The 12,675-nt window shown below is 38.3% G+C and overlaps 1 protein-coding gene across 23 annotated transcripts in view; it reads right to left on the reverse strand.

Moving 5' to 3' along the window:
* The window catches only part of L3MBTL3 (L3MBTL histone methyl-lysine binding protein 3), a 160,400-nt gene that overhangs the window by 77,523 nt on the left and 70,202 nt on the right, over positions 1-12,675 (reverse strand). For all 23 annotated transcript variants that reach the window (XM_070073602.1, XM_070073597.1, XM_070073594.1 and 20 more), the window contains 2 exons: positions 9,976-10,061; positions 7,489-7,599 (listed from right to left, as the gene is read on the reverse strand). In XM_070073602.1, coding sequence (XP_069929703.1) covers positions 7,489-7,599; positions 9,976-10,061 — 197 coding nt within the window. The remainder of the gene's footprint in view (positions 1-7,488; positions 7,600-9,975; positions 10,062-12,675) is intronic.

The following is a 12,675-nucleotide window of genomic DNA, read 5'->3' on the forward strand; positions in this document are numbered from 1 at the left end:
CCATCCTCTGCGGCTTTCTACCGAGTATTAGCAGGGAACTGGATCAGAAGTGAATCAGCTGGGACTCAAACCCGCACCCATATGGGATGCTGGCCTGCAGGCAGCCACAACTTCCAGAAGCCAGGAGCTTCTTCCAAGTATCCCACGTGGGCAGCAGAGGCCTAAACACCTGGGTCATCCTCTGCTGCTTTTTCCAAGACTTTACGATAATATGTGGGAAAATCTATTCATGGAGCCCAAAAACTTTTTTTGCAAATAAACTTGAATTTTAAAAAGCAACTCAGCAACCATACCCAATTCGGTAAATTCTAATGAAAATAGACTATTATGGATCAAAACACAGTATGGATTATTTATTATATTATTATATATTATTATTATTATATATTATTATATTACATTTCCAATTAAACTTTAGGAAAACAAACACAATTTTCACCTAGAAGTATTCAGACCTTTTTATAAAATCTTCACACATTATCAACAATTTCAAGATTAAGACAACAATATTTTTAGAGTGTACTTTTTTTAAATAAATGAATTGGTAGAATTTTTTGTTGATGTGAAAGGCAAATCAGTAAAACACATTTTTAATTTTTTATATGTATTTTTTGGAGGTAGTTGTTATGGTACAGTGGGTTAAGTCAGTTTGTGACGCCCAAATCCCATGGTGGAGTGTCAGTTTGAGTCCAAGCTCTTCTATTTCTGCTAATGCTTCATGGGAGGCAGCAGACGATGGCTCAAGACTTGGGTTTCTGTCACCCACGCATGAAATTGTGATGGAGCTCCTAGCTCCCGGCCTGGCTGAGGCCTTGCTGTTGCAGGTGTTGAGAGTGAACCAATCTCTCTTACTTCTCTCCAGCCCCCCACCAACCCTCTCTGTCTCACTCTTTGAAAGGCAGAGCAACAGAGACAGAGAGGGACAGAGAAAGATACACCACTTACCGGTTCACTCCTGCAAAGGCCCAGAGCTGCACCAGGCCAAAGTCAGGAGCCCAGAGCTCAACCTGGGTCTTCCACATGGGCAGCAGGGACCCAATGACCTCAGCCATAACCTGCTGCCTCCCAGAGGATGCACTAATAAGAAGCTGGAATCGGAGGTGGAGCCAGGACTGTAACCCAGGGACTCTGATGCAGGATGTGGGCATCCCAAGTGCCTTCTTAACAAATGCCGACCCCAGTAAAAACACATTGTAGACCCAGGTGTGTACTCTCTTCTGAGACTAAAGTTACATTTGAAAGGTTATCAACCCATAAAGACAAACAACAAGGAAAGTAGCTGACAGAGGGGAAATGATAGTGATGTATCCGGAGCATGAAACTGAGTGCTGACCTACTCAGGAAAATGGGTTGGTTGACACTTTGGTGCTCAGAGAAGGGGACCTGGACTAGAAGCCAGATGAGCACATCCTGGAGAACCCAAGAGGGACTTAGCCCAGAGACAGCCAGTGGGTAAGGAGGGTCTGAAAAATGTAAGAACTGTCTCAAAGTCTAAATGTGGAAGGATTCGAGCCCAGATCTACTCCATCCCAAACACGAAGGCAACAGCAAAACCAGCTAATGTTCTTTCTAAAGAAATACAAATGCTGAGGGTCTGAACTCCAGTATCAAAGGAGTGTAGGCCTGTGCCAGACAAGAATTCCATGGGCCAAGTGAGAAGCTACATAGTCCAACCCCATCATTTCTTTTGTCCCATAAGAGAAGCCATTGGGCCCAGCCTTTCTGTGGGGAAACTGGCAGAAATAGAAAGCTTCCAGGAAGGGATCCACAGGCTAATAAACGGTGATCTTCCTGTAGAAACACTGGCTCTTCGTTTTCTTCTGTTACAGAAAAGTGCACCAGTCAAAAATTCCACCCACGAAAACAATTTTTGGTGCCTTTTGCTTAACGAGAGCACATGAACAACTATCACTTGACATTTGAGGAAAGCGAATGTGAAGGCAGAGGTCAAACTAATTAAGAAATTTGGAGGAAATAAGCAAGGGACAGAAGAAAAACTCTCACCACTATCCTCAGATAAGAAACAATTACAGGAAACAGAAGAAAAACTGACACCAATATCCTCAGATAAGAAACAAAATTGCTACAGAAAATAAGATGCTATTTTTAAAAGGAGGGGGTGGACCAGAAAATCTAAAGAAAACTCTTGAAAATTAAAAACATATAGTTATAATTAGAAGTGTAATATAGGATTTGGGAAATACATTAGATATCTCTAAGCAAGTAGAATTTTAAAACTGCGAGATTCACAAGAAAGAAAATTAGTGAGTTAATCCAAGAGGTTCAATACCAGAATAGCAGAGCTTCCAAAAACAGAACAGAGAAGACAAGAGGAAGTTATCAAAGCAGTAATACAGCACTTCTAAAAAAACAGAAGGATGTGAAACTCTCAGAGTGAAAGGCACAAGTACTCTGTATGACAATCAGGCAAGACCCCAATAACAAGACACGCTACCACAAAATAGCTGAATATCCATGACAGAGAGACAGTCCTGAGAGCTTACAGAGAGAAAAGGATTTCTCCCAAAGAGAAGGAACCAGCATGGCCTCACACGTCTTGTCAAGGGATGTGAGAAGGCTATACGCTGACATTTTCAGGCATGCAAGGAGTCAAAAAATATGCTTCTCACATACCCTTTATTAGGAAGATCCAAAGAGATATGCTTCAGCAGGTACCATGCAAAGCAAAGTATGTGACCCAGGAAAATGAAATACAGCTTAGTCTGTGAGCAAACAGAAGTCTCAGGTTCACAGTACAGATGATCCTTGACTTATTATAGGGCAACTATCCAATAGACCCACCACAGACAAAAGAAAATATACTTAGTAAACCTAATTGCACATCACAGGTTGGCCCAGCCTACTTTACGCACACTCAGAACATAAAACGGTTGGGTAAAATCATCTAATACAAAGCCTATTTTATAATGAAGAACAGAATAACTCATGTTATTTATTCAGTACTATACTGAAAGTGAAAAATAGAATAGAAAGTCAAATCACTGTAAGTCACAGACTATCTATAAATCTTCCTACACTGGAATAAGCGGCAGTAAATTGTTTAATAGCCCAATATGTGAAATAGGACATAAATTAAAAACCTGATTATAGTTAACAATTTTCCTTCACCAGAATGAGGACTTTTAAAAATTATTTTATTTAAAAATATTATTTAACATGTAGTGTTTGTATACTTAATGGCGTATAGCACAATATTTCAACACACACACACACACACATACACACACACAGTATAAACTGATCACACCAGGAGATGAACTTTTCCATTTTTTTAATCTTTTCTCTCTGTGTGTGCAGCCTCCCAGCTCCTCTCTCCCAGCTTCTTCTTCTTCTTTTTTTTTTTTTTAAGATTTATTTATTTGGAAGAGTTACAGAGAGAGAGAGAGAGAAGGATAATCAAAGAGAGAAACATCTTCCATCCGTGTTTACTCTCCAAATGCCTGCAACAGCCGGGCTTAGCCAGGCTGCTGTCAGGAGGTTCTTTGGGTTCTCCTACATGGGTGGCAAGCACCCATGGACCTGAGCCACCTTCCACTGCTTTCCCAGGTGCATTAGCAGGGAATCAGATCGGAAGTGGAGCAGCTGGGACTTGAACCCGGCAACCACAGTGGATGTATGCACTACAGAAGCTAGCTAAACCCACTGGGCTGTAGTGCCAGCTCCTCCAGTTGTTTTTATTCTAATTTAACTTTATTTGTATTTACTTACTCATCTTTTTACAGATTTTATTCATTTATTTGAAAGGCAGAGTTACAGAGAGAGAAGAGACAGATTGATCTTCCATCCACTGGTTCACTCCCCAATGGTTCCAATGGCTAGGGTTGGGCCAGGCCAAAGCCAAAAGCCAGGAGTTTCTTCTGGGTCTTGCACATGGGTGGGAGGGACCCAAGGACCCAAGTACTTAGGCCATCTGTTCCTGGTTTCCCAGGCATATTAGCAGGGAGCTGGGTTGAAAGTAGAGCAGCTGGGACTCGAACCAGAGTCCATATGGGACGCTGGGGTCACAGGCAGCAGGTTAACTGGCTGTATCACAATGCCATCCCCTCTCCTCCAGTTCTGTATCCAGCATATAATACATTTTTGTGGATTATAGTCTCCCCACAGTGCTGTGAAACACCAGAACTCATTACTGGGACTATTTCGGTACCCATTATCCAACCTTCCTCTTTCCCTTACCTCCCATCCTTACTGTTCTCCAGCAATCACTATTCCATGTTCAGATGAGCTATTTTTAACTTTCACACTTGAGAGTCAAAGTACAGTATCTGCCTTTCTGTGTCTGGCTTATTTCATTTAATGTAACAATCTCCAATTCCATCCATTTTGTTATAAAAGTCAAGATTTCACTTTTCTATGTCTAAATGATATTATGCCATGTACCTATACCACATCTTCTTTATCCATTCATCCACTGATGCACAACTAGGTTGATTCCCTATCTTCGGCTCTTGAGAACAGAGCTGCTGGGTGGGAGTTAAGGAATCTCTTTCATAGACTGATTTCATTTCCTTCACATACATACCCAGAAGGGAGACAGCTGGGTCATACAGCATATGCATTCATTGCTTAAGAGCTGATTTTTATCCCTGTGAAGCTTAAAGTACTAAGCTATGCTAATAACTCAGCCTGCATTTTCCTCTTCTGAAAACAAAAAATTGAGCTTTCCTGCTGTATCATCTCCCATGTTAGTAAAATTCCTACTGGTGGAAGTGTTTATATTCTCAGAAGCCTCTAATGAATTCTGATACTGAATTATTGCCACCTCTTCACTGACCTATTGAGGACTCCACAATACAAGGCCACTGTGCTGCGATTCACTTTCAGTCATTAAACTCGCCTGGTAATTATGTCCACTGTACTTCTCATAGCCTGCTCTTTTTGGGGAGTTAAGGAAGGACCAGGATGCTAGAGAATTCAGCTGGAAGAGCTGAATTAACTAACTGAATCACCCACACCCACTGCAGAGTATGTGACCTTCATGCAACCAAATCCGTGTGTGTGTGTGTGTGTGTGTGTGTATTATATATATATATATATATACATTTATTACAAAAGTAATATATATTCATGAGACCCAAAATTAAAAAGGAAACCTAATCATTCATAATCCCAACACCCTGACAGAAGCACTGTGAATACTTGGGGATGTTTCTTTACAGAACTGCTTACGCAGGGATTCACAGCAGACTCATAGAATGGCAGATGCCCTAAATAGCACTCTGGCCTCAGAATCAGCCCTTAAGACATTCAGATCTGGCTAAAAAGCCCATGAGAGTATTTCAGGCATGGAAAGCCAAGACACTCTAGCAAACAAACAAAAAAATGACCTAAATGAAAGATCTCTGTGAGTGAGATCCCAGTGGAAAGAACAGGCCATCAAAGAAGGAGGTACCTTTCTCTGAAGGGAGGAGAGAACTTCCACTTTGACTATGGCCTTTTCTAAATAAGATTGGAGTTGGTGAACAAGAGGCTTCCATAGCCTTGGTAGCTCATGACAAGAGCCTCAGGTGATTACTGACATCATAAATAAAAATGTCAATTGTTAAATCAACAACGGGAGTCACTGTGCACCTACTCCCCATGTAAGATCTCTGTGTGTTGTACTAAGTGAATTAATGGTAAGACTACTACTCAAATAGTACTTTATACTTTGTGTATCTGTGTGGGTGCAGTCTGTTGAAATCTTTACTTAGTAAATACTAAGTTGATCTTCTGTATATAAAGATAATTGAAAATGAATCTTGATGAAGAATGGGGAGGGAGAGGGAGCGGGAGATGGGATGGTTGCAGGTGGGAGGGAGGTTATGGGAGAAAAAGCTGCTATAATCCAAAAGTTGTACTTTGGAAATTTATATTTATTAAATAAAAGTTAAAAAATAAAAAAAGAACTGCTTATGTATCTGTTCTGTAGGAAAAAGCAACAGCAGATCACAGATATAATGTTAAACCTGAGTTTTTCAGCTGCCCATGTTAATATCCTTCTAAAATACTTAATTTTAACATCATGTAGACATAATAATCTACTTTACCCATCAGCTATTATGGTTGTTCCAGATGTTAAATATTATAAACAGCACTGTTACATTTTCCATGAGGCTTTTATCTTTGCAAATTCCTTCTGGTTATTCCCTTCACATCAATTCTTAGGACTGAAATTCTTGAATAAGAGGATAAACAAAAATCTAAGATTTTGATGCTTATCACCAAACTGTTCTTTGGAAAGGCTGAGATACTTTACATAATCCCTCCGTACATAATCCATAAGAGATAATTCACTTTTCATACACCAAAACCAAAGCAATTTTTTTCAAATCTGAATGTGACTTATAAAAGTAACATTTTTAATTCTATATTTCTTTGATTATCAGTCTAGATTCTCTCTTAAAATACTTTTTTAGTTCTAAAATACTCTATTTTATGACATATTACTACCAAGTATATTTAAGAACATGCACTTGAATAAAGGCATCATATAAATTTTTCCAAAAGGTTCAATCATTATATAACCTTAAAAATAATGAATTGATATTTTTATTTTATAAAAATATCACATTTGTACAATTTCCATGTTATTTTATAATTTATAAATCACTGAGGATGTGTTTTTTTATTATTGAATAGCATAAACTTAGATTCCTACAGTTTAGGACTGCGATTCAGTTCTACCACTGCCAATGATAAATACAAGAAGTCATTTAATCTTTCTGAGGCTCTCCCTCATCCACACAATAGTGGTAACATCCATCTCCAACACTGCAATTACTAGAAATGTCACAATATGTGAGGGCAGTGTTACCTTGTAAAATGCAACGTATATCTAGTGTCTTGCTGTCAGGATAACTATTACTATTCCTACTAGACATTCTGAACAATCCCATGAAGTAAGCAGAGTGGCTGTTGTTCTGATTTGACAGTGACATTAATGATGTAGCTTGAGACAGAGATGAGGCCTCCTGCTCCTAATCTGGACCATGACACTTCTCAATCACCTGAGACTCACACTCTGAACCCATCTTCCTGAGACCCCTGCTCACTGTACAAGAGGTATCTGGTATTTAATACTCCAACTCTAATTTCTCTATGCCTTCATTTACCCACTTATCTTTCCTTGTTCTATGTTAATATACAGGCTTTTCTGCTAGAAAGACTATACCTAACACATTTCACCAAAAAAAATTACTTTTTACCTTTTAAGAAATGAGCATACTACTGGAGAATGACATACTGCATTTTCTTCTGAACATATTATCAATGTGCTATATCTACATTTTTATCCAAATACACACTTAAAATACTAAAAATCCACTCAGAAATGCCTTAGTCAAATTAAAGGGGAAACCCGAATAAAAGCTGACTTATAAAGATGCACAGTCACTTATTTTGCATACTTCTATGATTTTATTAAGGTTACCATCCAAAATATCTTGTAACAAAAGACAAACCCAAACCACAAAAGAGAATACTTACTTTTATTCGGTGATCATCGGTATCTGCAACAGTAGCTACTCTAATAAACATGGGGTTTCTTTTGTCTACAACCTCAAGCTTCATTTTTTTCTGGAATCCATGTGGAGGTTTCTGTGATAACAGAAAATGTTCACAGTGAGATTCAGAGGAAGAGAAGGTGGACTCAGTGCTACCAAAGAGGAGGGGCAGCAGATGAGCTCTTTGGAGAATGAGCCCTACAGACTCAAGTTCCTAGAGTGGTCCTCGACCTCACCTTTCCCATCCAAAGACACAATCCCAACACACCTGTGTAAGCAAGAGAAACGGCCTGAGAACCTAGCCTAGGAGCACATCAAGGCTGAAGCCTGAACACTACAGATATTTGGTGAGCCACAGCAAAGACAAGACAGCATTCGCAACTGTTGGAATAGCACTGGCCAAAACCAGCAAGTATGAAATTTATGGAGAAAGAGGAAGAATTTTTAAAAAGTGGCTCTTGGGGCCAGCACTTAGTGGCCTAAGCCTTTGCCCAAGGCATTGGCATCCCATATAGGTGTTGGTTCCCGTCCTGGCTGCTCCTCTTCCAATGCAGCCCACTGCTGATGGCCTGAGAAAGCAGTGGAAGGTGGCCCAAATGCTTGGGTCCCTGCACCCCCGTGGGAAACAAGGAAGAAGCTCTTGGCTCCTGGCTTCGGATCGGCTCAGCCTCAGCCATTGCAGCCATTTTGGGAGTGAACTAGAGGATGGAAGACCTTTCTGTCAGTCTCTCCCTCTCTGTCTATAACTCTACCTCTTAAATAACTAAATAAATAAATATCTTAAAAAAAAATAAAAGTGGGTCAGACAAGATACCAGGATGAGAAGGGATAATGAAGGCAAAAGGGGGAAAAGAAAAAAAAAGACAATTAGCAATCAAAATGTGTAAGATATGATAGCTCTTACAGGAACAGGAGTGAGAAAGGCAAACCGACAGCTACCTACACCTTAGTACTCAGAAAAAACCTCCAAAAATATTTCAGGCAATAAGTGGAAGGCAGGGTCACTGTCTGGTATGGTATTTGGCAAATTACTACAATTTTCTGAGCTTCAGGGGCCCCTTCTGTAAAGGGGGCATAATAAAAGTGTTCTGAAAATTAAGTGAGAATATTCTATAAAGAACACAGAATAACTGATGGAAGGCATCAAAAGCCAAATTAATCTGTTTCTTCTTTGATATGACACTAGGTTTGTAGAATTGTTCTGATCTAACTCCATCCAGTTTAAAGCAAAGGGTATTTCAGCCCTGCTCTGTCATAGACTAACTTAAAGGGCAGATAAAAATTCAAAAATAAAGCAAAATTCTAAAAGGATCTATTGAAGTATTGTTTATGGTAACACTAATCATGCCACATTTTTAAAAATTTAAGTATTGTATCTTCTCCTTTAAACTCATGGGAAAATATAAATGACAAAGCAAGCTATTTGAGATGAAAAAGTAAAAAAAAATTTCATTTCTTATTCTTGCATAGAATTGAGGTTTACTTTAATATCTCAGTATGTTATACGCAGGAAGCAATGAACTCGGGTTAGAAATATACTGAAATGAAAGCGGGTGACCTTACATTTCAGTAATTAAGTATGCTGATTTAAAGCAGTAAAATAAAAAAAAATTGTGGTTTGCCATAAACAAATCCAAGGGATTGCAAATACAATTTTCATTGGAACCTATTTTCCTATCCCGATTTGGGCTTTCCAAGTATCTAACCAGAAAAACAGAAGTCCATCATAAGGCTTCAACAACTCGCCCCACACAGTCTGGGGCCCATCAACTGTGGTATGTATACATGAGGAATACTACTCAGCTGTAAAAAAAAAATGAAATCCTGTCTTTCGCAACTAAATAGATGTAAATGGAGACCAGTCCCCAAAGACAAATATGTTTTCCTTGATTTGTGGTAACTAATACACAGAGTATAAAAAAAAACTAATATGTATGAGTGAAACTCACATTTTGAAACCTATTTATAGCCCTTGTCTATACTCTCAAGGAACAGTGGTTTTCCTACTTATTACTTACTGAATTCTTTACTTAGTGAAGGGTTAAGCTTCTGATTACAAAGTAAATTCAAAGAATGTCACTGTAAAAATTAAAAGAAAAATAAAAGAGGAGGGAGGGTGGAAACAAATATAGGTTAGGAAGTATTACTATGCTCTTAAAACCATTCATATGAAATACATGAAATCTGTTCCATATATATATTAGCTCACATAAATGAGCATTAGCCAGCCCATTTGCAATTATCTTGCAAGGAAACTCTGAAGTCCAAAGTAAAAATATATTTTAGATGCCAGCAAGAAAAATCCTAGTAGTAATTTTGACCTTCAAAATTGTAACACATCACATTTTGCCTTCTGATTTCTTCTCATTCCTTTCTGGTTTACCAATACAATCTTTTCTATTGTTCAATTTAAGTGAATAAATGATACATCTAAACACACTAATCAAATATTGCAAAATGCATATCTTACCACTTTGAAAGCTCTTGCAGGAGCAGGTAAAGAATTGGTTTCTTCTAAATACTTATCCCAAGAAAAATGTTTCACATTTGGGTAACCTAAGGAAGAAAAGAAAAATTCAAATTCTCTTAAATTTAGCCAAAATAATACTGAGAATAGTGAACTGTTTTATAAATATTATGAAATACTATCAATATTAATATTTATATTGAGATCATGTTACCAATATAACCTAGGAAATTGTGTTTATATACACATAACTTTATACTAGTCACTCATTCAGAACTATTTGTAATAATCAGTTTGCTGTCACCTTAATCATGATTTAGTATTTTTTAAATAAAAATGTTATACATACTGCTGTATGTGTATGTATAATTTATATTGTCAGGTAAGGATAGTCATACACATAAGAAAGATATCACAAATACCCTTTAATCTAGCAATTTTATTTTTACCTACTGAAGAAAATGAAATATGTGTGGGTATATGATTATTTACATAATCATAGTTGTTTCTAAATGTGAAAATGTAAAAACAAGTTAATTGATCCTCAATACAGAAACATACAAAAAAGTAAAGTACATTTGAAACAGAATGCACTCATTAAAAAGAACGTGGCAAATCCGTAAGTACTAATATGTGAAATATTCCAAGTGTATCTATGTATTGTGAAGTCAAAGTAACACACACAAACAATGGAACACTATCGATAGAATATTTTCTAAAATGACCCTGTCTTCCCTCTTGCCCCCTTTTCTGCTCCAGAGCCCAAGTCCATGAGGCAAGAAAAAGCAGGGGTTGGTGGTGGCCCAGGAGAGATGGAAATTTCTTACTGAAAAAACACTAAGAAAACCAGCACATGCCTTGGAGGTAATGGAAGCCAAGTTTCTCGATGAGAAGAGAGCAACACACATGAAAACAGGAAAACCAGAAAGAAGCCAAAGCTGTTGATTGTGAATCAGAGTTAATGTCATGGTTTTTGATGCATACAGATACAAAAATAGACAAGGAAACTATTGCATGTATTTGCACATGTTTTCTAACTATTTCCACTGAAAAGCCCAGAGCAGCAGCACCCTAGGAACAATGAGCGCACTTAGCCTCCAGATCCATCCTTTCTAAACATCATTCTCTGCTAAAAGGAACCACAGATTCACGGAGAAACAGCTGGCAATGGGTGAGGCCAGGGAAACCACAAGACAAGTGCTGCTGAGCCACAAAGAGCCACAAAGCAAGACAGTCTCAAAAAGTGGTTTCTATGTCAAAAGGACACAGGAATCAGCTAGGAGGGGCTCCCACTGGCTAAAACCGGGGGGAATCTGGATGAAACAACAAATTATAACTCACTAATAAAAACAGCAATCTAGGGGACATCCTGATACACTTAAGACATAAGAAATTGAGAAAGTTATTCTTTGCAGAAGAATATCAACTAATTATGAGCAAGGGATGATGAAGTAAGAAAAATTATCATTTGTCAGAATGATAATCCATACTAGAAATATCAATACATGTTAAAACTAGCAAATAACAATGAGATCAGAAACAATACTTATACAGTCTCAAAACATCTCTCCAGAAATACTTATGAATTACAGAGAAAAACAACTGCATTAGTAGATTGCAAATATCATCTTGCGCAATTAATGGTAAACAAGAACCAGTGACAGACTGACATCATGTACCACCTAAGAGGAAGCAATGAGAACACACAACTTTGTCTGTGATATTTCTGCCAAAAATGCACAACCTGTTTCTAAGCATGAGGCAATACCAACCAAACTCAAATCAAGTCACGTTCTATAAAATGACTAATCTGTCCCCAAACATAGGAAGTCATATAAAGAGAGCCTAATGGAAGGAGGCTGGAGGGATCTGACACTTGAATGCAATGTCTGATCCTTTTGCCATAAATGACATCATTCAAACAAATTGACAAACTTGAATATGTCTCTGGATCAAGGGTATAGAAAGGTTCTGCACTCTTCTTGTAACTGTCCTGTACATCTGAAATTGTACCAAATTTAAAAATAAATTTCCAAAGATATATCTGCTTGTTTTCATTCAACAACATACTTGTAAGGCACCTATCTCCCATAAATTAAGAAATTTAAATCAGGGGCTGGCATTTTGGCATTAATGGGTTAAGCCAGTGCTGCAGCCCCATAAGGGTGCTGGTTTGAGTCCTGGTTGCTCTACTTCAGCTCCAGCTCTCAGCTAATGCACTTGGAAAAGCAGCAGAGGATGGTCCAAGTCCTTGGGCCCTTGTACCCATGTGGGAGACCCAAATGAATCTCCTGGCTCCTGGTTTTGGCTTGGCCTAACCCTGGCCATTGCAGCCATTTGGAGAGTGAATCAGTGGATGGAAAATCAATCAATCTCTCTCTTTCTCTCTCTCTCTAACTTTGACTTTCAAATAAATAAATCTTTAAAAATAAAAAAATTTTAAATCAGAACATTCACAATAAAAGTGATATGTATGCATATATATGTGTTTCACCATTACAGATAGGAAACAAGCTTTTTTGGAGAGATACAATTAGCTACTAAACTGTCAAGAGGGTGGCTGGCATAGTAGCATAGCTGGTAAAGCTACCGCCTGTAATGTCAGAATCCCACACGGGTGCCGATTCAAGTCTTTGCTGTTCTACTTCTCATCCACCTCCCTGCTAATGGCCTGGGAAAAGCGGCAGAAGATGGCCCAAGTGC

The sequence above is a fragment of the Oryctolagus cuniculus genome, chromosome 5 (genome assembly GCF_964237555.1).
Source record: "Oryctolagus cuniculus chromosome 5, mOryCun1.1, whole genome shotgun sequence".
NCBI lineage: Eukaryota > Metazoa > Chordata > Mammalia > Lagomorpha > Leporidae > Oryctolagus > Oryctolagus cuniculus.